Source organism: Lepeophtheirus salmonis, chromosome 5 (assembly GCF_016086655.4).
Source record: "Lepeophtheirus salmonis chromosome 5, UVic_Lsal_1.4, whole genome shotgun sequence".
Lineage (NCBI taxonomy): Eukaryota > Metazoa > Arthropoda > Copepoda > Siphonostomatoida > Caligidae > Lepeophtheirus > Lepeophtheirus salmonis.
The window spans coordinates 22,967,794-22,992,486 of NC_052135.2; the positions used below are offsets into that span (position 1 = coordinate 22,967,794).

General features: G+C 33.6%; 2 protein-coding genes across 22 annotated transcripts in view; one reads left to right on the forward strand and one right to left on the reverse strand.

The window, feature by feature from the left end:
* The window catches only part of LOC121118151 (C2 domain-containing protein 5), a 25,429-nt gene extending 22,477 nt beyond the window's left edge, over window positions 1–2,952 (forward strand). For all 18 annotated transcript variants that reach the window (XM_071888418.1, XM_071888416.1, XM_071888408.1 and 15 more), the window contains 3 exons: window positions 1,470–1,799; window positions 1,906–2,031; window positions 2,396–2,952. In XM_071888418.1, coding sequence (XP_071744519.1) covers window positions 1,470–1,799; window positions 1,906–2,031; window positions 2,396–2,608 — 669 coding nt within the window. In that variant the 3' untranslated portion in view covers window positions 2,609–2,952. The remainder of the gene's footprint in view (window positions 1–1,469; window positions 1,800–1,905; window positions 2,032–2,395) is intronic.
* On the reverse strand, window positions 2,794–11,689 carry form3 (formin 3). 4 transcript variants are annotated; one of them, XM_071888407.1, is made up of 15 exons: window positions 11,366–11,689; window positions 11,046–11,290; window positions 9,862–10,976; window positions 9,178–9,366; window positions 8,736–9,086; window positions 8,473–8,599; window positions 8,123–8,396; window positions 6,819–6,949; window positions 6,305–6,729; window positions 5,807–6,229; window positions 5,452–5,730; window positions 4,897–5,376; window positions 3,796–4,829; window positions 3,583–3,724; window positions 2,794–3,508 (listed from the first exon to the last, which is right to left on the reverse strand). In XM_071888407.1, the coding sequence occupies exons 1-15, from the start codon at window positions 11,430–11,432 to the stop codon at window positions 3,145–3,147; spliced, it is 5,646 nt and encodes a 1,881-aa protein (XP_071744508.1). In that variant the 5' UTR covers window positions 11,433–11,689; the 3' UTR covers window positions 2,794–3,144. The 4 variants fall into 4 exon arrangements, with proteins under 4 accessions (XP_071744508.1, XP_040568629.1, XP_040568628.1 ...); XM_040712695.2 differs by having other exon boundaries at window positions 3,583–3,727; XM_040712694.2 differs by having other exon boundaries at window positions 8,108–8,396; window positions 11,366–11,677.
* Between the last annotated feature and the right edge of the window lie 13,004 nt (window positions 11,690–24,693).

The following is a 24,693-nucleotide window of genomic DNA, read 5'->3' on the forward strand; positions in this document are numbered from 1 at the left end:
GCATTTTTTGTATTCATTAGTGTTGTAAAATGAGCGCATTTAATTCAATTTTAATATATTTTAAAATAGAAAATATTAAAGATGACTGTTGCAATAGTTGTATCAAGGGTAATTCATTTGCTCACTTCCCTCTTATTAGTTTCTATAAAAATATTTTATATTGACCTTGTGTTTGCAGGTCTTAGCCTCAATAATTAAGAGAAATTCTATTTTTAAATTTACAATTTTATGCTTTTCTTAAACTACTCAATTAGCCTAAGTCTCAAACACGTATAAGGACCTTCATAATATGAAAACAACTCTCTGAACTAACCTCACTCCTGACTCTAATACTAATATGAGGAATAGCCCAGCTATAACCATTAAACCCTTAAGGAAGTATTTATTCTTGTCACCCTCCCCAGTAAACCGAATGTATGAATTACTACATCAGAATTGAATTAAAATCCCATAATTTCATTAAGTAAGGCCTTAACTTAACCGATATTAACCTGCTTAATATTATGGCCCACGGGCTGTTTTGCGTGCTAGGACGACTAACAAACGTGTTGGAACCCACCACCAACTCATCTAATATAATCAGGGACGCTATCTACTGTAACCCCGGTTGATATTACGGCCCACGGGTTTTGTGGCGTGCCAACGCGAATTATTAAAAAAATTAATTTTTAAATAAATTTATTTCTTTATTTTATCAATTGAATCAAATAGTTTCTTGAATCAATTTATGACTAAACATGATCATAAATAGATAACGACGAGTGGGAACCTTCCATGTTGTGATTTTGGGTACCCACTAGTGTTGGGTTTCGGGTCTGAAAATCTGAGACCGTCATGATTTTTAGTGGGCATAAGTAATTTGGTCTTGTTAAGAAGTTCGGCTTGGACCGTCTTAAAGAAAAATTCGGTCTGGATCATCGGTTTTACAAAAAAAATATCGGTCTCATTCAAATAAACGGCACAATAGCATCATATGAAGTTATATGTGTCGTATAAATAATATTTATACAACTCATAAATCAGGATGGGGAGAAAATCGGTTCATAGATTGAGACCGAAAAAATCGGTCCACAGTTTCAAAACAATTTATTTTCAATCTGAGGTCGTGGTATGGGGCAAAATATCGATCCAATTCGGTTTAGAGAAAACACAAGACTCAACCGAAAATAAAATTTTGTCTTGGACCGAGTCTCAACACAAGTATACACCTTTATTAAACTTTGAATGAGTTAAGATTATTTAGTGATGTTGAGTTATTAAAAATCGAATCATAGTTTGGACTAATTCAAAACATAAAGGACTTTAGTAGAGTTGAACTGATTCGATAATTTTTGAGTCGATTTAATTTTCAAACAAGAGCCAGAAGCTGTCAGTACCTTGTGTCCTAGAGATGATATGATTATTAATTATTACAATTTATCTTTTCTAGATAGATATAAATATAATATGTAAATATTTTATTATTTAAGGTATGGCGTGGAAAAGTACATCCCACGTCCAAGGAATATGGGATCGCATGCCAAAACCTCCTCTCTCTTGTCTATTTTAAACTCCGATCCTTTCGTCCCTGTCTTATTTGTAAATTGAATTTCCAACTTAATTATGACGATGAGAACGAAATGCAAATTATTCTCAATGGCACAGCCATTTCCATTGATAACTCTTCCAAAACAACCAAAAAAGATGATTCCTTCTTCTCCAGCTCTTCCATGCTAAATGGAGGTGGAAACAGCATGATATTCAATCTCGAGTGTGATTCCTCCTCACATAATAAGATTGTCAAACCCTGCAGATTCTATGTATGCTTATTTTTTATGTATCCACTCCTTGACTTTTTGGCTATAATTATGATTACATATTTGGTAGTATTATTAATAATAACAATATGATTACTATTATACGTAGGTTGCCAATAAAGAGGGCCAGGGCGTGAATGTGACTCCTTTATCGTACATCCCTGGAGCCAGGATTGAGCGATACATGGGGAATCTGAATTTCTTTCTCATTCGCGAAACTTCAAGTTTAAGAGAGGTAGGTTGTTCTGTCCTAGAATAAAATTATTATTCCATTTATTCGACCATGTAGGTACTATGTATGTTCCTACTTAACTGTGGTGGGTTTCCCTTCAATTAATTATTATTATTATTAGCTATACGAAAACTGGAATGCCCCCCACGCTCACGAACAAAAATAAAAAAACAATACATGAATCTACATACATAGTACCTAGCTAATCAACTAACTGACAGATGAATGCATAACTAACTAAGTAACTTATTGCCTCTTTTTTTTACTTAGATAATAATAATAATATTGTACTCACTGACATTCGACCTAACAATAATATTTATAAATGTAAAATATATTTCTAACACCTTTTTTGTCTCTTTTCCAGAGTGGTGGACTCAACACCTTCATTCAATCCTTCATAAATGAGTTTTATGGCATTGTGAGAGCGCACGTTTATGCTCTTGGAGGCAATGGACTCGTCGCATTTTTCATGTCGGAATTTGTTTTGTCACATAGTTTACATAAGAATCAGGCTCAATGTTTAATTCACGTAGGCGGGGATGTTGTTTCAGCCCATTATACTACACTTACCCTATGAGCTTATCATCATCGCTCATCACTACCACACTTCTACCACCGTCACTATCATCATCAACAACAACAATACAACGAAACTAATGTCTCGTCGCGATGTAAGGAGAAAACACGCATTTTTGGAAAACAAAAACTACAGCATAGTAAAAAATAGGCAACTAATATCAAAGAATTCACACACACACATGGTTAGGAACGAAATAAGAAAATATATATTTTTTACGTGAATAGTTGGGAAGAATTTTTTTTTTTAAATTAATAATAATAATAGTTTTTTTATAAGACATAAAAAATTGACTGTTTTAATCAAGCAAGCAATATTAGTAATAATAAAAAAAAATATGTGTTTCTCTCTTGTAACATTATATCACAGATAACTCGTTTACATATACGTATGTACGTATTATATATGCATATATACATTTATATATATGTATGTTCAGTTGGAACTTGTAATACATAGATGTACACATACATAAATATATATATATCCTGACTGCTGCTGCACCTGCCAACATAAACAATCCTCTTGATCTGGATTCATCTTCGACTAGGTCTGGAGGCCGTGGGAGTTCCCGGCAATACTCTATTTGAGCCTCCTCCGATAATTTTTCGAGTCCCTGTCGGAGAGTCGGATGCTAAATTAATGGCACTTAATTTTTTTGAGCTTGCAGCAGTTGGCTTCATGAAACTTAGATTTGAGCTCGGAGTAGAGCGGCGTGATTTAGATGGACTGTTTGCAACTTTTAAAACATTACTACTACTACTACTACTACTACTACTATTATTATTATTATTATTTGTTGAAGTAAGGGTTAGTGTGTTGTTGTTGCTGTTGTTCACCAAGTTGGGATTAGATGGGGCTGTTCGTAGGGAACCGTTGCGTGATACACTACCATTGATACTGCAAAAAAAAAACAAAAAAAACATTCATTTTTACAAAAAGAATATACAAATATAGGAAGTAATACTCATAACCTATTAGATGCTGATGAGCTAGAACGACTAAGATTCTCTTTAGAGCTATTGGCCCTCTTAGATAAATAAGAGTTATGATTATCCCTGAGATTAGATTGAGATCCTCTCATAGCTGACGAAGCAGAGGAAGCGGATCGATTGCCTTCTTAAAGAAATTAAAAAAATATATTAAAATCACGAAAAACAAACAAAAATTGAGAGCATGAATAGTACCTAGATTTGCAATTGATTTCCTCAATAACTTAGGAGAGCTTGATCGCAAATGACTAGTCGAAGAGGATTTTAGGTGCTCTGCTTTACTAAGTGATCTTGTACTAGAATTGATGCTCCCTCTAGATGATCTTGGACTGTCCAATTTATTTAAATTTGTCATAGGCCTTCTCGACAATGAATTCTCATGGAAAAGATTTCTGGAGTCTCTGGGAGCAATGACTTCTTCACGACTACTCTTACGCAGAGTCTTTGTCAAGTCTTTTATTTTAGTAAGAGCACTTCCGGTTGTCTTTTTAGATTCGCCCGTAGGAGCTGCGAGGGATCTTCGGGAACCTCGGAGAGACGAGGAAGGAGATTTCCCATTCAGTCTATCAAATACATTTGCTGTAGAAGCAGGACGGCGATTCATTGAACCACTGCGACTAGCACTTTCATCTCTCTTAACCGTAGGATTTGTAGAGTTACTCCTTGACAGTCGTTCGATCAAGGAGTTTTTCCTTTCGACTGGTTTTTTGAGGCTCTTTAAACCTCTACCTGGACGAATATTGTCTGCCCCATTAATCCCATTCTTCTCATCGGTGGATTCTACATTAATTATAGGTACGGAAGTGACATATTTCCCATCAACTAATTTAGAGTTATAATCGCCATAAGAGGGATCTCTAACAGATTTGGATCCCCCGTTTAATTTGGACTCATCTAAGGCTCTTGAACTACTCTTAGATCTAGTGGTGACACGTGAAGTCAATCTTTTGCGGGACTCGGACTCTACAGCTAGTGTTTTACGTCTGAGAGGATCAGTTCTGGGGACTGATTGGAGTTCATTTGATGTTTGTCTATAAGAGGAGGAAGACTTAGAAGGAGGTTCATTCATCCCAGATTTATTTCCAACTACATCGTATTGTTCTCCAGGCACATTTGATTTTTTGAATTTTGATGCAAGCCTAGATCGCCAATCAGCTTTAGAGGATTTACTCTTATCCGGAGACATGTCATTAAGACTCTTGGTATCCCCCTCGTCCTCTTCTCGACGTCTAAATAAATAATACAATTATTAACATGATGAAATATGAAAGTTATTAGCCATATTATTTAACTTACCGAATGGATCCTCGAGTGAGCGTTCTTCTGGCATTAGAGAATCTATCAAATAATCCTGATCCTAAATCGTCATCATCTATGTCTTGAGGAGAAGAAATGTCGTTTGTTGATGCCTTTTTCCTTCTAAGAATAAGTTCTCTATCACCCAAGGGTCTGGCTCCCTCGCTTCCAAGGGTCTTAAATTTTCTATTTTGTCTTCTATTAGCAAAGTCATTCGCATCATGAAGAGACATTGTTTCTGCAGCTGGAGCAGAAGTATCATCTCCTGATTGCTCTTGCTCCAACTTGTCTCTAAATGAACTCCTGCGGAAAGCTCTTCGCTGTATAGGGGGTGTTTCAATATTCTCAGAGTCGATATTAAATGTATCTAGGATTTCGTCATTTTTGAAGCTTTCAATTGTCTCGGCAATATCACTTTCATCAAGATTTTTAGTGAGGGTTTCCTTCAAGTGTTCTCTTAGACTATTAGGTGTTGTAGTTCTAAAACAAATAAGAATTCAAATTAATTTTAGTATTTTATTTGTTAACACAATCATTATTGTTATTATTATTTACCTGTAGAATGGAAATTTTTTGGGTTTTGAGTCTGATTTGTTGTTATTTTTGTTGTTATTACTGTCTGGTGATTTTGTTCTTTCTTCTTCGATGGTTTTAAGAAAATCAGTAGGAACTTCCATGGATCGTCTAGTCATTGAGTCAATAAACTGTTTAGTTCGACTCTCCTTGGGACTTTCAGATCCACTCTCATTTTGAACTTTTCCAGCCTGTTCCAACAAGCTTGGACGACGAACATACAAGGATACTCTTTCATCTGAATTCTTTCTTCCAAGTTCCCTAAAAGAATTAAAAAAATGTAAACAGTAGAATATACACTTATATAATTATGTGTATTTAATGAAGTAAACCTTACCTGATCATGGCTTTCTTCTTATCATAGGATGAAGGAGGCGTCTTTTTACGGTTCGCTATTTCCTTAGCATTGGCATCTTCCACAGCCTCTATGGCACCTATAACATCTGTTTTTGCTACTAAACTTGTTAAAGGTTTATCCTCATGTAGAACTCCAAGAGAACTTCGAAGATTTTCGTTTGACTTTTCTATCAACTTTTTCTTTTTATCGAGATATTGATTGGCTTTATTATCATCTTCATTGGAGTCTTTGAGCCATGACTCTATTCTTCCTCTTATATCTGAAGACTTTTTATTTAATGCTGATGAATCAGATAAAGAATTGCTATTTTTTGATGGTGAAGGATTGATAATAGATGTGTTAGTGCTACCAGTAGCTGGGGCTGCTGGGATTGTAGAAAATGTGGAAGGTAAGGGTAGTGATCTAAAAGAAAAAGTATGAAAAAGAAATGCAAAAGTTATGTACGAGTATATAATATGTACGTATAAGAGAACAAACCTTTCTCTATCAGAGTCATGATTCAATAGTTCTGGTCTTTTCTTCCCCCTTGAACGTCTTAATAGATTACGATCCAATGAACCATAGGTTTGATTAGAGTCTATCCCTGTATTTCTTTCCCGAGAACCATCATGTCCTCCACTTACAAGGTAATTAATAAGTTTGTCATCTTCTTCGGAGGGAATTCGTGAGCGTCTTCTCCTCAAGCTAGGAGAACCAAGAGACGGATCTCCATTCAGATTTTCATTAGATGGACCTGAAAAAGAGCCACCACGATGTCTTCGATTAAGTCTAGGGGATGAACCAACTGCAGAGAGAGATCCTTCTCCAGTAGGAGTGGCTTCTCCAGAAGCAGGGGTTGAATCTGCTGCTGGATTAGACATGGACTTGTTAAATCGTCGCATGATCATGGGTGAATATTGAGGCTATTCAAATACAAAGTTTATTATGTCATTAATAACAAAGATTATTTGGAATATAAAAAAGTGAAAAAAAATCACGGAACAACACTTGCCTTAAATCCTCCATTGGGCAATCGTCTTTGGACAAAACCGGCTTTAATATCATCAGATATATACTTCATAACTTGTTCTTCATTGTCATCTGTAGTATTTGAGTTGTTAATATTATTATTATTATTTGATCCTGTATAAATTAAATTGAAAGGCATAAGTATTTTTATTATTATTTGGTAGGTACATTTTATTTTATGTTTGTCATCTGCAGGGATCATTTTGTAAATGGTTGTTTGTACGCATCATAAATTGGTTGATACATAGCCTATGATAGGATTGTTAGTTTTTGAGCAACATACATAATATATCCCAAATACATGAAATGTTATACCGACATATGTATGTACTATCAAATATGACTCAGAGATGATTATTATTACTTTAACCTTAAGGAAGAGGGAAGACGTACGTACGTACAACATAGAAGTATACCGCATATGTAGGTATCTACATAGTAGAAGAGATTGCCAAGGAACTGTTAACAAATATGTTTCTTATTTATTAAAAATAATGAATATGATGATAATGATAATTTGTCTAGGTACTATCCAGTATAATTAAATGTATCTTCTTCATAACGGTTCATACTTCATCATCATATTTAAAGAAAAGGAGGAAGGAAAGATCTTCCATCTCCTTAGCACAAAAACAAGGATAAAATGAATTGATTTTAGCCTGGATATAGGTTTTGAAATTGGATATGTTTTAACCTATTATAGGATTACTCCTACTAATCAAGGTCACAAAAGATTTGACTACGTATGTATGTATATACAATCAACAATAACTAATAATTCTAACTAACATCTATGGGGTAATGGGATGTGTCTTTACAAAGAAGAAATAAAGAACTCTTTCTACATATATATATGTATGAAAAGTGTTGCTCATTTACTGTTGGTAGTGGTACATAGGAATAATAAATATATATGTATGTACGTAGTTATTTAAATATGTTTCTTGATTTTTCGTAGGTATAAACTCACACATGTAGCATTCTATATTAAAATAATAAACGACCTTCGACAGTAAAGTAGAAGAATAAAAAACCATAACGGGGCGCCCAATTTTAAGAGTGCACGCTCAGTATCAAGGTCATAGCCATCATACTCAGACTTAGTTTGTATCATTTCAATAGTAAAAGGAGGGTTCGAATTAAATGGATTAATTATTATTATTCCTATTATTCTCATTCTCCATATACATAACGAGAGGTTGATAATATTAATGTAACAGGAAGACCCCAAAAATAAGAATGGTTGCTGAATAATAAGAAGAATAGTAGTACTTAAATTATATTGACCTTGAGGAGATGATGATGATGACAGAGGTGGAAGGGATCGTTTCTTCTCCTCGGCCTCTTTTCTTTTCAGCTCACTTAATTCGTCTTTCTCCCTTCGTTTCGAATTTTCATTTACGGCTTTTTTGAATTGATTGAAAAAAGCGGAAAGAAGCTTGAAACACTCATTTATTCTAAATACATTGGAGTCTTCGCAAAAAAAGTCTGCTACTTCCCTTTGATAGCCCACCAACATATTGAGTTGCTCTTGAAAATACTCAAGCTCCTTGGATGCAAACTATAAGAATCCGTATGAAAAACAAAAGAAGAGTTTCATCATGGAAAAAGTTTCAATTTAAAAGCGTGTTTCTTACGGGAAGAAATTCCTTCATTTGCTCCTTTATGTCGTCCTTTGTGTTTGGAGATTTCATTTGATTTTGGATTTTTTTAATTTGATTGTGAAGTTTATTGATGTCCGCATTAATCTCTTCTATGGATGACCTGCAAACAAAAACATATGGCATAGAATTAGACAATGAAATACATAAACTCAAAAACTAAAGAGATGGGCGTTTTCTTTTTGCCTTTTTCTTATTTTTTTATTCTCACACACAAACACAAAAGACTCACGACTTACTTGGATGCCTCTTCTAAAATACTCAGTTCATTAGGTAAATATAGGAGCTCAGGATGAGAGCTTTCAGCTTGAGAGGCAACATAATGGAGGAGTGTAAGCCCTGGTTTATTCGAACGAATGTCAGAGAGCTTTTGAAGAGATGAGAGCTTCATGCCTGCAGCATTTCCAGCATAACCGCCAGAATTAAGGAAATTACCAGCCTGAAGGACCATGTAGAGTAGATCTTGAAGCTTCTGATTTGTGGTTACATTCTCACAAGATGAAATCATGGCCTCAATTGAAGGTTCTAAATATGCAATATTTGCCTCAAACTCTGCTCTAAGCAACATGCTTTCAATCCTCAATCTATAACTAAAATAGAAAAATAAAAACAAACATAAGGGATAGTTTAGTTTTAAGAAAAAGTATCCTATGATTTCGTAGAATTCAGTAATTCTCTTACTTAGGAACATCAGCAAGTTGTAAAATAAATTTCTCAGCTGTATTGAGCTTATTACGATCTCCATCCCAGGATTTGAGCATTTCTATTTCGTCCATTTCAGGGAGGATTTTCATAAGACTCTTCATCTTCTCAGCTCCAAATTCATCATAGTCTCCATCTAGGATCATATGAATAATATCTTCATTGGAACTAAAAAGGGAAGAAAAATTAGACTTTTATGAGTTATACACAGTAGTTACTTCCTTAATAATTATAATAATAATAGTAAAAGTTTATACAAAATACGGATACCATATATATATTTGCGTGAGTGATGAATTAAAGGATCCTTTTTGAGCAACAAAATCATGCTTGACTTATAATTTTATTTGCAATAAAATACAATAGAAAAGAAGTAATTTACTGGCGCCAGATTATTATTATTAAATTTCAACATATTTTAACGATGAATTTGAACTTATGGACAAAAAAAAACAAAATTTGATTTAATACAACAACGTAATTTATTTGTCTCCTCGCTCCGTTTAAAAAAACAATAGCGAATGGTTTGTTTACTATTTTCAATAACCTTGCAATAATATATCAAAATAGATTCGATCAAATTATACTTGTAATAATGATTAATTGTTCCCTTGCAAAAATGTACTAAAAAATTATCACTATGATTTGTATGATTGAATTTACCTTCTAAATTGTCGTAGGAATATGTTGATGATAAGACTTCTTTTTGCATCTAATAGATCTACTTCCTCTTTTTTAGTTTGTTTTTTATTGATGGAGCTCCCATCCATGTTAGCATTCCCAGAAGAGGAACCCACTCCCCCAGAGCTACCACCTGTAGAATTTTGAGGTGTTAAAGGAACTTGTTGACAAAAGAGGGCTTCCATGTCGTTAAAATCAATTTTGGATTTCTTGTTTGAAGGCTTGTCATTTTTTTGAGCCACAAGGGACCAAATATTGTTTTTCCCCCAGATTTTAGCAACTGGAAGCTTATTCCAATTGAAGGTTTTCATTTTTTGTTTTGGTTTAGGAGTTTCTAGTTGAGGAAGGCGAATGTTTGCTGGAGGACCAGGAGGAGGAGGAATTGGGCCTGCCCCTCCAGGTGGTGGCGGAGGTGGTGGCCCACCAATTTTCCCACCAGGAGGTGGTGGTGGAGGAGGGGGACCACCACCGCCTGGAGGGGGAGGGGGTGGAGGAGGCCCTCTGCCTCCAGGAAGAGGTGGAGGAGGAGGAGGTGGTGGTGGTGGCCCACCAGATCCTGGAGGAGGCGGCGGAGGTGGTGGAGCTCCTCCTCCGAGTGATGGAGGTGGAGGTGGTGCAGGAGGAGGTGGAGGTCCAAGAGTAGCCTCTGAATCAACAGATTGTTTCCTGAGTCCTCCATCTATAGATTTGAGTCTATGGAGACTTTTATGTTGACTAGGAGCTTTAAGTAGCTTCTCCGATTCTTCCTTATTCTCTAGGAGAGTAGAGCGATGAATAAGTCTCTCAGCTGTGTCCCAAATGACATCACTCACAGGTTCATTAGGATCTATTCGAAGGAGATGTTGTAGTATATTTAGAAAAGGAATTTCTTGAGGTGTGTCAAGGACTTGATTAAAAATGGCATAGAATACGTCAAGAGGCGAGTTGAGGTCCACATCATTAGGTCCAGTAACATAGACTTCATCACTAGCCTTCTGCTCTTCGTAAACGTCCAATTGAACCTTTAAATCAGGGTCCAATTTTTTATCATTTCGAAGACTCTGAAGAACTTCACTCAACTTTAAACCGATAAATTCATTACGCACACGATTCCGATCCTTGAAAAGAAATAGGAGATATGACTTATGAGTTGCCCTGCTTTGGGAGCTAGGCTCCAAGTTTCTCACTTTGATTTGTGGAGTCGATATAACGAGGCAATTGATAAAAGCCATGAGCACGGTTTTATACTCATCCCCTTTGGCATTACGAAGCTCGCATACAACAAGTTGGAAGCGATACCTTAGGTGCTTAAAGGTTTTATAATGCTCCAATGCCTCAAGAGCTCGAGTGTATCCATCTCCGCTGTAGACACAGAGAGCAGAAAGCAACTCGAACACTTGACGCTTCACATTGATGTCCCGAGTGTCCAAAGCTGAAAATAAATACCCGTTACAAAGAATCCCGTCCTAATAAGTAATTAAGTGAGAAAGACTCTCGTGTTGAATACCAGCGCCGAGCTTAGTGGCATATTCCTTGTTCTCAACGATGTAGTCCAATCCAATTCGAGAATCCATCCTTAAAGAGATGACCTTTTCGAGGAACTTTTTAATTCACTGAATTCTGACGTCGTCATCGATTTTTTCATTGAATATTAATTAAATCAAAGTAATCTCCTCATTAATCACTCCTCTATTGATTATTACATTAGGAACCACAACAAACTCTAATTAATTTCACTATTTTTTTTTTCTTTTTGGCTTTTTCATACAGATTGGTGGTGATCCGTGTTCCTCACACTACACGACATTACGAACTACTCATTTTAACCTGTGCAGGATTTCAAAAAATTGTGCGCGCGCCATTGTCAAGTGGCAAGCCCCCCTCTTCGTGGCCGCACTCCCTCTTCAAGGTTCTTACTTATTATTTCCCCCCAATATTTATACGTACATAGGATTGTATTTAGAATAAAAAGTAGTAATCATATAATGAGCCTCAAAAAAACCTTTAAGTCGAAAAATATGTACAATGCAATGTATGATTGTACATCATTACTCATAATGGCAAGGAAGAGATTTTTGCAAGAAATATTAAACGAGGCCGTTTCATATTGTCCCAGTTCCTTATTAGTCCATTTTATTTTTGACATTTTTTAAATAATATTATCATTGTATTTTTCCTATTATTTTTTTCTTCCTTTTTGTTCTTTTCTCTCCCCCCCAAAAAAAAAAAAAAAAAACCACCGTAATGTGAGTGTTGTGAAGTATCATGCTATGTACGTATTTATCAGTCACCAGTCTCCGTTAATTCATAATAGTAAATGAATAAACCCTGCCCAAGTAATAATAATAAAAAATAAAAATAAGGCGCGTTGACTACCTACTTCCTTAACATTGAGGACGCATATCTTTGACGCCATACGCAAATTGTTGCTATTGTTGTTGCCCAAAAAGATTTTTTTAAACCCCTAATAATTGAGGTTTGTACGACAGGGAGCTCTCATTTTTAAGTGTTTAAAATTAAGAGATACGTACAAAGTGCTATATATTATGTATAAATAAATAGATTTATTAATTGACATGACGCTTATCTCATATTTCAATAGCAAATATTATCTTACTAATAAGAAGGTAATAGCATAAGCACTGAGTGTTGATTAATCATATTAAGGAGTATTTGCTTAGATTTCAATTTTGTCTTCTTCTTCTTCATATTCTTCTCCTAGCCAGGAGGTCATCATTTTACCCCCTTTCCTTAAAATATGTAATTCAATACAATTTCCGGTAATTTTTAAATAATACATACTAAACTAATAATATTATAAGATTATTTTGCATGCAATAAAGTAATGTAGTAGCTAGTTAGCTCTAAGTATACCTATAAATGATGGCCTGTGACACTGGTTTCCAATCTCATAGCCATAGTCGGATTTTGAAATTTATACTGTGGGGACAAACTGTTTGTATTTACATATTAAATGTATAAATAAAAGCATTATCATAAAATTTAGAGGTCAGGGGCCCTTCCTGCAAACCCTGCCTATGTTCGGAGCCATTGTGTTCCACGTGAGATTACGTAAATGATATATAAAACATTTGGTTGAGAATATTTTATATAGAGTATGTATGATGCCTATAAGGGTCCACAGTGATGAAAAGGTTAAGAATAACTGGCATATGGCCATTCACGACTAGCTCCTTTCAACAAAAAAAGATGCATAATATTTTTATTTCAGCTGTTTTCATTAATTTTGATCAGTTGACTCTTGTATGTATGATTGTAAGCACCTCATTTTACTTATTATGAACTCTAAAAAGGTCTTGCATAAGATTTGGATTTAATTTATTAATTATATCAATCAAGAGCCTTCGTTTAAACTCAGTCATTGATAAGATTATCAATTCAATGTGAATAATAATTGAAAACGATTATTTAAATAATAATTAAAAGTTGGCAACAAGAAAAATACAGAAGACTAGCTACCATATGTTTAATAGAAATCATTTCCCTTTCCACAATTGAGGTTGAGAGTAAATAAAAAATAGCTAGTCGTGATTTATAATATCTATTGTATTTAACTAGTAGTAGACAATAATAAACTTTCTGACCAATAAAAAGTTTCTCTTTTACAAACTGATGATCCATGACTCAGCCAACTCAGCCAACCGCCTACATCCACAATCAAGAAGTCACGTGACTCATTTGAATCCGTTAAAATCTTTCAATATAATATTATGTATTATAATAATGAAACATATGGTGACCATTTTCATTTCATTTTTATTGTTATTTTATTTCTTGTTAAGCCCACGTATTATTTTGCTATGTTTATCATCAATGTGTGTTGTTCTATGTCGAGAAATGACATCTAGGGCAACCCAAAAAGAGGACAGGAATGGGAGAGCACTATCTCTACGTAATAATAGTACACTACATTACTCGAGGGTCATTTAATATTTTAAAAACTTGTAAAAATTATAGTCAATAGATATAAGACATATGTTTTTAAATTTCCCCGCTCAATATTAAGTATGTAGGTACATGATCCTACGCTACATTTCTAGGCAGTTGTTTGAGCAACCACTATCAAAACTCAATTCTATTTTTTCCCGTGAGAACATAATATAAACATACATATATATTTACATTTAAGTAGTTAGTTATGTATTGCTTAAAGTTCTAATTTACTTACTGTTGTTTTTATTCTTATTATTATTTAACATTAGATCTACCCACTGAAAGAAGAGTCCAAAAAAAAAAATTGATAAATACTTTAGAAGTCCTACAAAACTAGTTCTTATAGTAATTATACATTTATATTATTAAGTATATTATAATATTAAATACATAATGTATATATTGTCATTAATAATAGGCTGAAATATTTAACAATAAATAATATTATTTTGTATTGTGTATATAAAATTCTCACTCAATTAGAATTCCCATTGTGAGGAAAGAAAGGAAGGATGATACTAATGTACTTGTAGTTGGAAAAGTTAGTTAGTATTCCAATGTACATAGTCATACATCTGGACAGAAGTAGAGGAGGGGCTGTAGGCGGGAAAATTGTGAGGGGGGTGATGGCTAGCCCTTTGATACACATATCGTTATCTCAACATACGAGTTTAATTCGTTCCTGAAGCGAGCTGTAAGTATATACAAAAAAAAAAAAAAATGAAATGAAGTGCGTTTTCGCCAACTCTCGACCAACTTATATCTCAATAAAAACTCGCAGAAGTCGTGAAAAGTTCATATACTGCATGTCCAAGTCGAGTTTCATGTATTTAAAGACAAGTCCAAGTCAAATCCTTGAACATTTTCATCGAGTCCAGTTCAAGTATTCAGATAATATATAAAGATATTTTAAAGATTGTCGAGTCTTAGCATTAGAGTCCTAGTATTTGACAGTTTGATGAATCCGAGTTCCAAGTCATTAAAATATGGACTCAAGTCCAAGTCTTAAGCTCTGAAAACTTGTAGGATGACAATGCAAATTTTTACTCGGAATCCAACGTGTATCTCAGAATGATCGTATGTTGGGACACTCAACTCTCAAGACATGCCCTTATTATAAAATAATATTTTTAAGAGATACACTAATAGTCTTATATGTTGTATCGTACGCGGAGGATTGCCCATCCGGAATATTGTCACCAGAAACTACCCCTCCTGAAAAATTGACATCTGTAGAAATTTGCCCGCAATTATACATAATATATTTATAGTTATTCATCTACCAATTTGTCTCATATACAGATGAGTCTGCCCCATCTAAGAATCCGTTGATACCTTTCCCATTTACAAATAGACGACATTAGGAATATTCCTTTGATTAACCAAATTGTACCCCAGACACAGATAATTTTTGTAGAATAACCCTAGAACATCGAGAGAGTTTAAAAATTAGCAGGGCGACACTTCAAAGAATCCCTTATAGACTCGTCTATGCTCCAGATCAACGGGTTGTGTAGTATACAGTTGGGGCCTCGAGGCAGATTAAAAAGCACTACTGCTACAAGAGCCCTAAAGTACCCTTCCTAAATTAACTTTTTTTACAATGGCAGCTTCTACGGTTTTTCTGCAGATGGGAAAATTATCTATGTGTTCTTAGATGGATACGTCCCATCTGTAAGTGGGACAGATCTTTCTTGAACTATTTTGTGGAACTTATGGTATGTAAGTCCAGAATTATTGTTCTTCCATGTCATTGTGCTTCAGATAATAATATAAAAATATGTTCTCTAGTAAAATAATAATAATAAAAAAGAGCCTAATGGGCACTTGAAGAATGTCGTAGAGGGTCCTACCAACGAAATAGTACACACATACATACTATAGCAATAATAAACAACAACAATAATATAATAATGGGAGAGCCTTCTGCAAGGTCAACCCCTTGAACAAGAAAAATAAATACCTATATATATAGGTATAATTCGAGGAATGAGGCAGTCTACTATAGTAAGAGTAGATACCTATTATTACCTCAAAATAGGGGTCATGCCCTGTGCAAATTTAAATAAAGAGACTTCCTCCTCAAAATAAATATGTATTAATGATGCTTCGAACTATGAAGGGGATTCTGGATGATAATTTGAACAAAATTAGAAAGAGGAGAAAATCCAACTTTATTTTTTTACTTCACATTATATACATACAGTCCAATAGTTCATAGATACATATGTTTGTTTGTGTCAATTATAGGCTTTGTATTCTAATTACCGGAATGACTTAAGGTACTCAATAATTTTAAACATAGTTTAGAACCTTGTTTTGGATTTAAGTGACTTATATTGGCCCTGTATGGCCCTTCAAATAAATAAAATCTGTCAATTTCTCATTCTTGGGTTGTCACGATCCATTTTTGCTACCTTAATTGCAATTTGGAGGTCATCCTAAGGGTTGATAAGAATAACTCATTGATGATAATTGATGATCATTCGTATAAGAATACAAATGTAATTCCCTCTCAATTGGGAGAAACATCATCATTCTAGCTTACTTTCGTGTTGACGGGCCAAATGTCTCTTTAATACCAAAATAGGTACTACTAGGGCATCCCTTTGGTGGGACTCTTTATATATATAATAATAATATGTAATCCTCGAAGTGCTTAATGAGACGACTCTCTCTCTCTCTCTCTCTCTCTCCCTCTTTCGCTCTAAAGACAACATTTATAAGTAACAAAAAAACAAGTTACTCCTCTAAAGTATTAAATGTGTTACTGCTTGTGTGTGTGTATGTAAGCCGTGTGGAATCATGATGTTGATGAGGATGAAGAATGCAAGTTACTTTTATTCAAGGCCATCAGCCCCAAAAAATGTGCACGCCGGACCTACTCAAAAATAAATAAAAAATATAAATGAAGAAGCGAAGAAGCGAAGAAGAAGAAGGAATTTACTTCTCACACAGAATTTTTTTTTCACACTCATGTCCCATATATTAATACTATTATAATATATTATGTACTAGTATCTACATACTTTGGGTACCCATATCTATGTACATAGTACATATTATTATGATCACTTTGTATTCTACATACGATGGGATTGCTTGCGCCATAATGACTTTAAACTTGGGATGTCCTTAGTAGATACACTTTGGTTATTTGAGAGAATCGACACTGTTTTTATTTATTATTATACAGTAATACCTTCAGATACAAGTACCCTAAAATAAAAGTTTTTTAAGATACGAGGTGCATTCTAGGAGAAGTTAAGCCCTACGAGCTTTAATTGAGATACTAGCGGAAGCAGAGTTGGTAAGTTGAGGCTAGAGCCATTTCAAGCGCCATTTTCGAAAAAGAAATTCGAGGACTCTAATTAGACTCGATGCAAATAATGAAGGACTTGTACTTGTGAGCAAAGACTTAAAACTCAACTTGGAATTGCAGTGTGTATTTCTTATGAGATATATTACTTTGAATAACGAGCTTGATTCAAGAAAGAATCAAACTCGTATGTCAAGGTATTACTGTGTCTGTATATACATATACTATGTTATTCTCTAGATAGATTCCTTGTAATTGTATGTAGTTTTACGTCTCTCTCTCTTTCTCTCTCTCTCCGTTTGACTTGATTATTATATTGTAGGTATATTGTACTCGTAACATCAAAGAGGAGATTGATGAAGAAGATCATATACGTACAACTGAGTGATAGATAGCCCATCATACGTAGTTACTTCCTTTTTTTAAATAAATATGTATAGACAGTAGTATGTACCTAAGTACATAGGTAGGTATAACATACTTCTGTTCATACGTAATAAAGATTAGATTTCATTAATATCACCATCATCATCTTTATTATTTGAAATCTGAGATTCAACAACTCCTTTTTTCGTCTTTTCTTCAATTTTTTTATTATAAATATGTCAACACAAAAGCAAGCTAGAATGATTCTTCTCAAAATTGAGTGAGGATTGATTACATTTGTATTATTTTACGAATTATCGTCAATTTCGATCAACAAATTATTCTTATATTTCCTTAGGATAACCCTCAAATTGGAGTTACATACGCCAAATTTACCATCACAATAAAAGAATGATAAATTGACAGATTTCATATGGAAGACCATTTCAGGTTCAATATAAGTCTCTTATATCAAATAAAGGTAATAGGATATACCTAAAATTCTTGGGTTTCTAACTCCACCCACAAATTTTGAAAAATAAGTCTATAATTGACTCAAAAATGTCAATGAAATTTTGGGCTCTATGAAGTATGGGATTTTCTCCTTTTCTTCATTTTTGTTCAAGATTGTTTTTGTGTTGGGTCACCCCATATGTTAATAGAAAATGGTGTTGTTGTTATTATTGAGGATGTTCTTCTTCTTACCACTCCAGAAGAAGAACATCAAAACATACTCTCTATAATCATATAAATCTATAAGTTATAACCCAGTACTGAGTGACATGGGAAGAGACAAGCAACCCCATAAAAAATAACGTTGATGATTGGATCAATTGCATGATGGATACGACGTATCTTGTCAATGATGGAAATGTGAATCTTTAACCCCGTCTCCTTTTTTGTCTTTCTTATAGACACATTCCATTACACGATGAAAAGAGAGAGAGAGAGAGAGATAGGAAAATAATTCTGTTGGAAATAAAGAAGGATTAGTCATAAAAGATATACTGGTACTGCAATGACTAATACTACATTAATAACTAATTTACTACATTAGAATGAGACATATAATAGGTATTGAGGAACAGAGGAGTAGCTGCTAAGTAGGCACTCAACAACAAACCCTCTACTGCATATCAAAACATTATATTTACTTAATAAAAATGAAAATATTTAATGCAAAAAATCCTGAATAGAATATTTATAAGAAGAAAACAAGGAACGTTTCATAAAGTTTCCAGGATCGTCTAGTGTCTACCACAAAGGTACTCTCTCATGAAAGTCTTAGGGCGGAGTATTCAGAGGATTATGAGAAAATGGTCTCCAAAGCTTGTATAATAGGTAATCTAATTGTAATCATTCTGAATCTTGTTTAGAAATTAAACAATTTTTCATACAATTCGTTATCAGCAGCGTTCAAGAAGGACGATGAAGCAAATCTTCCAATTGTAATTCTTTTCCTGATAAATTTTAATACTTTATTTGAAATTTCAACAATTCTAGAAATAGAGAATATTTTAGACAATATATACTTTTTTATAAACAGTTTGAAAATAAATTTCATTTTGAAATTTATTTTGATTTATAAACAAGAACCAGATATGTACTCCCCTTTTCTTTTCCTTTTTAATATAACGCACTGAGATTTCTACACAGTTTTTTTTTAAATATTTTTTTTTTTAAATGTTACACCATAAGCATTAACAACACACACTCTTTGCTAAATTGTTATATCATAAAAAATGACTCGGCGATAAGCATCCAGACAAACCATGCTGCATTAATATAGATCAATGATTTATATTTCAAAACTTTTTAAATGGAGAAGCTTTTTGACACGCCACATGCAGCCCACGAGTCATGCATTTTCCGATCACTACTTAAATATACTGTTATACAGTATTAGCTGTAGAGTAGATATTTTTCTGCCATGTTTTTTTTCCTCTAAAGACCACACGGTGTTACTAGTGTAGGGTTTCAGTTTTAAAATCCTAGACCGGTCTGAGACCATTATGTTTTTACTGTACCGAGCTAATTCGGTCCTTTACAAAGGTTTGGTCTGAACCAATTCTAAAGTTGAATAATTGATGACCTCATGTTTAAATATGAGTCACACTAATGTTATATGGAGTTAAATGTGCTTGTACAACACATAAATCGGGATGGGAGATAAATTGGTTTTGTAGATTGAGACCAAAAAAATTGGTTTACGATTTGAAATCGATTAAATTTCAATCTACGGTCTGGAACAAAAAAAAAAAAAATGGTCCAAATCGTTCTATAAACAATCACTTAAGACCGAATCCAGAAAAATAAATTGGTCTTGGACCAAGTCTTAACAATACTTTACTGACATAAAAATATACATTCTATTTTATTGTCTGTTGTAGATTTTTCTACTAGATACTTCTACACTCATCAGTGTTCCGAAACGTTGATTGTTTAAACTTGAAATATCTCTTGTTATGCTTTCTTATCATAGAATTAAGAATAGTCCCACAGTTGGGAAGAATTGGCTAGCACAAACTGATTGTGGGCCTTCTCTATGTTTCTTATTTCGCTCTTCCTTTCTTTTCACCCATAGACAACTTTCTCCATTCTCTCTTCCCTTCCCCTCTTTGATCAACTCTAAGATATAAACAATTGGCGAAAAAAAGACCACTACCTATTAATAATATGAATAGGTAGTGGACTTTTTTTTGTCGGCTAGGAGTGTTCTTGAATATGACTCCATAACTAATTACATGAATTTACCCTTTTAATTGAATGAACAAGGTAAACTCTGCGAAGGAAGAAAAAGTTGCTGCTGAAGGGGATTTTTTTTTAAACACTACACTGATCGAATTCCCTGGCTCATCAGTGCGTTCAGGGATGGTGGCAACAGGTGTTAACAAAAATGAGTTCCTTCTTTTCATTGAATGCATCATCCTCCGTACTGAAATCCTTTTGGTCGTTATTAAAATCTATCTATGTTAGCAAGAATGAATAGGTCCTTTCTTTTAAAAAATATAAATTAATTATAATTGGAAGCAGGTGTCCAGAGTGAATATGAAGTTACTATTAGTTACAAACTACACATTATTATTATTACTACTACACATCCATACATAAGTAATATATAGGTATAAGTACACATTAAAAAAAAAAAATAAACAAGAGAGGCGTCCGTGTTATAATAATTATAAACTCAGGCTTTTAGATTGTGATGAAGCTCTTGAAGCATAACCTTAATGAATGCATACTTATTATGGTTGGAGACTAGCTAATGCTATCTATTAGCTATCTATGTATGTTAGTATAACAGCGTTAGAACATTTTCACCAATCAGGGAAGAAGGATCTTAAAATACAGAAGTGGTGGTCTTCCTTTTCACCACACAACTGACACTGATACACGGTCCAAGACATAATTTGTTTTTCTATTTGGTCTTATGGATTTTCTTTAAGACCAATTTGAAGCGATATTGCGGATCCAGATCGTGTAATGAGAACATAGACATATATTTAATAGTTTTCAAATTGCAGATTTTTTCACTCTCAATCGATATCCTCGCTTCACGGAGTTACCTCACACACAAAAAAATGTACATTTTATTTTTTTGTCAGCTGTTGATGTTTTTTGCTTCTTTTCCCCTAATCAGTGATGTAAAGGTTGATTGGTTAAATTATAATTAGCTCTTATTCAGCTGTGAATAGTTCTCAACAACTATTAAATAAGAATTTAACAGCTGGAAAGAATTAGCTCAGAATTGGCTAACTACCTACTGATTTTGTGCCTTTTTTAGGTTTCTTTTGTATGAAAGGTTGCATGATACAATGAAGGTAACAAGATGCCATATTCTGATTTATAAATATGATTTATGCATCACATTTAACTTTATATGCTGAATGTTAGTATTTAGGCAATTCTTCAAAATTTTGGAACTGTTACTGAATAATTGTTGGGATTTGTTCACAGCCTGAAAGGCGCTGACTATAATTTAACCAATTAACGTTCAGAGCACTGATTATAGGGAAAGAAGTTGACATTAAAAAAATCTGTATATTTTTGTCTTAGAAAGGTAACACCGTGATCTGTACACATATATATCATGTGTATTCACACAATAACTGTTCTAAAAACTTTGCATATTATAATCAATAAGCCACAACAATTATCCCTATCAAAATGAAAAGGTTTTCTAATTAAAGTGTATCTTGTTTGTAGGAGTAAAAATGCTTTGATAAATTAAATTATGGAAGTCCAAACAAGAAACATTTTAAATCACAGAACCTATAATAATTTGACAGGTAGAGTTGTTGAGGTTTGAAGATTATAATATGCAAAGTTCTTAGAATTAAATTGCGTATACACGCATGATAGATGTGGTCATCCACTTTAACGGTCTCTGACCGGTCTAGGTTTTTCAGACCGAACCCTACCACTACATAATATCAATATTTGTTGGTCTAGGCTGCATGTTAATGCTCTAATAAAATCATCTTGCTGTTTAAGACCCCTGATGTGCAAATTACACATTTCACCTTCCTCTATACAACCAGTTGGTTTGTTCGTTCCTTCTCCACCTACACTTCTTTCTCCTTTTCTAATTGATAATTTCCTCTCATTAAAAATACATTATTGTTAAATGTACTATTTTCGACATATACACACGCACACACACACACTGACACACACTTACCAAAATATCTAACAGAGATATTTCATTTTGTTAATGTTATAGATGGGATATTTTTATGTGCCTATATGAAGTCTTTTTAAGTGCACAGGCAGCCTACGCAAAAATGACTTAGATTACTTATTCATAGGATTTTTATTATTAAGTACTTCTTCGCTGTGTATGTATATTGTACATGTGTGAGCTGAGTGGTGGTTAAAAGACAATGTCATTTTATTAAAATTCAACTCACTCACAAGTGAGGATAAATTAGAGATATTGTAACGCTTAGTACAAAGAGGAAAGTTGCAATAAGTACTCCAATTTTCCTCTCATTGTTTATTATATAATATGTAACTAGCGGTAGGACCCGGAATTCCTCGGAGCTCTTGGCTCCTAGGAATGTACTCCCAAAGATATTAAAATTTCTCTGTTTTTCATGAAGACACTCACACGTAGTTACTCAATGGGTAATAGGTAGAGGCGCTCTCCTCAAAAAGGAACTAATAACGATAAAAGCATGAAAACTGCAAAAAGACATTGCTTAGGCTGCCAACAACAACAAAACTTGGACGCTAAAAAATCCTAAGGATTTATAGCCAATATCTTAAAGAAATGTTGGCCCAAAAATGATTGATTTTTTTTCATAATAATAATTTGCATTGTTTAATACAATGCAAATGTTAATTTTATAGCACTAGCTATTTTGATGTTGAAGAAAAGAGTATTTTCTTTTTCCTACATGAGCTTTAGCTACACACGCTCGTTCTTACAAATGAGTTCTCAACTCTGTATACAAAGTATATGAAGAGGTAAAAAAATTAATTGGATTTTCTCTATTTCTTGATTTTTGTCTAAGATTGTATTTATGTTGACGCACAACAGATAATATATGGACATATGTACATCTGCAAACATTGATATACTACTATTTGCTCCGAGGCTTTTTGATTTTATTATTAACGAGATTTGCTTCTCTTTTTTTTTTAGGGGTGTTGCTTTTAATTTATTTTTGTTATTAGTTTATTTGCAGTTGGTGGTCAAAAAGAATTCAAAGGGGGGGGGGGGGGATTCTGCGCTAATTGTATTAGTTACAGACCTACTCCTGTCTGACTCATACTACTATTGCTGTTGCTGCAAATAATAATGATTTGTCAGAGCCAGTACGAGTGAATTTTGCAACAAAGACTTGACGACAAATATAATAATGGATGTAATTCTTGAAAAAAACATATTCCTCATGTCCTTCCATATATGGATGAAAGCCTGTCAAAACTTGGAGGCATGAATAGAAGATAGGAATGGCTGGGATGAGCCAGATAACAACATTTACATTCTACCTTGGTATCACTATAATTGAATTCAAATTCTCTCTATAATATTTTCTCCCCTTGCCTTGCCTCTCAACCTTTTTGCAGAAAGATGAATCTAACGGCAGTGTATTAATTAATATAATGCAACGATGATGATGATCATACCTAAATTCATTCTTATCTAATAACTTGACAAGGATAGGAAAAATAAGTTCCAAGAAATTAGGCTTTAGATCCATAACTAAGAGATTCATTATTAAGGGTGACTATATTTTGATTTCTAAAAAGAGGACACATTATAGTATTAATAAAAAAATACCATTATTGGTTTTTATTGGAATAAATGTTGTGAATTTAAAAAAATGAATTTGAGTAAAATCGTTTATTTATTATTATGGTGTTGATCTACAACCCTCCATATCTCACAAAATACGAAGATTGTACATAAAAGTAATTTACCCAATTTACCAAAGTCTGAACACTTTGAATTTAAAACTTGAACAAGATATAATTTATTAATTAAAAAAAAGAGTTTTTTTATTTATAAGTAATACTTTGAATAGATTTCTATAAATTTGAATACTTTGGTCAACTACACTCTTTTTTTTAGGGGGTCAACTTCATCTTAACATCATGCTTCTGTGTTTTTATCTCTATGTATGTAGAATTACCCATTATTAATGTCCGAAAAACAACAACAAATGCTGCGTGATATTATACCTCTTTTGTCAGTTGATACCTTTGTTCAATCATAAAACTTTTAGTCAGAAATCCAAGCTGCTCCCCATAGATAGGCTGCCGCTAGTATGAGAATATATGTTGCAAATTTATTAACGCTACCAGAATAGTGTTAGAGGACCGGTGAAACTAGGAAATAAGGGGAATGGTCAAGAAAATGAGTAAATTAGTGTTAGGTAGACTAACAAGAAAATATTCTGTAATTATTTATTTATATTGTAAGGTTTCGGTTTCTCAAGAATCTATAGCCCTTTTTTAATCAAATATGACATAGTTAATGTCTACTATTTCTTTCTGAGTGATGTGGCCCCTCACCTTTAGCAAGATAATAACAATACAAAGTTGCGTGATTATGTTGTCATAAATACATGATGACCTTGCTCTTAGGCTCTCATTCATCAAATCTTAGTCTACATATGACGGCACTCATGATCTCAATGATTGGATCAATATATTATTATCTAAAATATCAAGAAAATGTACTCTTT

Coding starts and splice junctions, on each gene's coding strand:
- form3 (XM_040712693.2), bottom strand. CDS start 11,432: ATGGATTCTCGAATTGGATTGGACTACATCGTTGAGAACAAGGAATAT. Junction 9,367..9,861: donor TTCCTACGACAATTTAGAAG/GTAAATTCAATC, acceptor TTCCCTTTTTAG/TTCCAATGAAGATATTATTC. Junction 4,830..4,896: donor CTCACTCGAGGATCCATTCG/GTAAGTTAAATA, acceptor TTATTTATTTAG/ACGTCGAGAAGAGGACGAGG.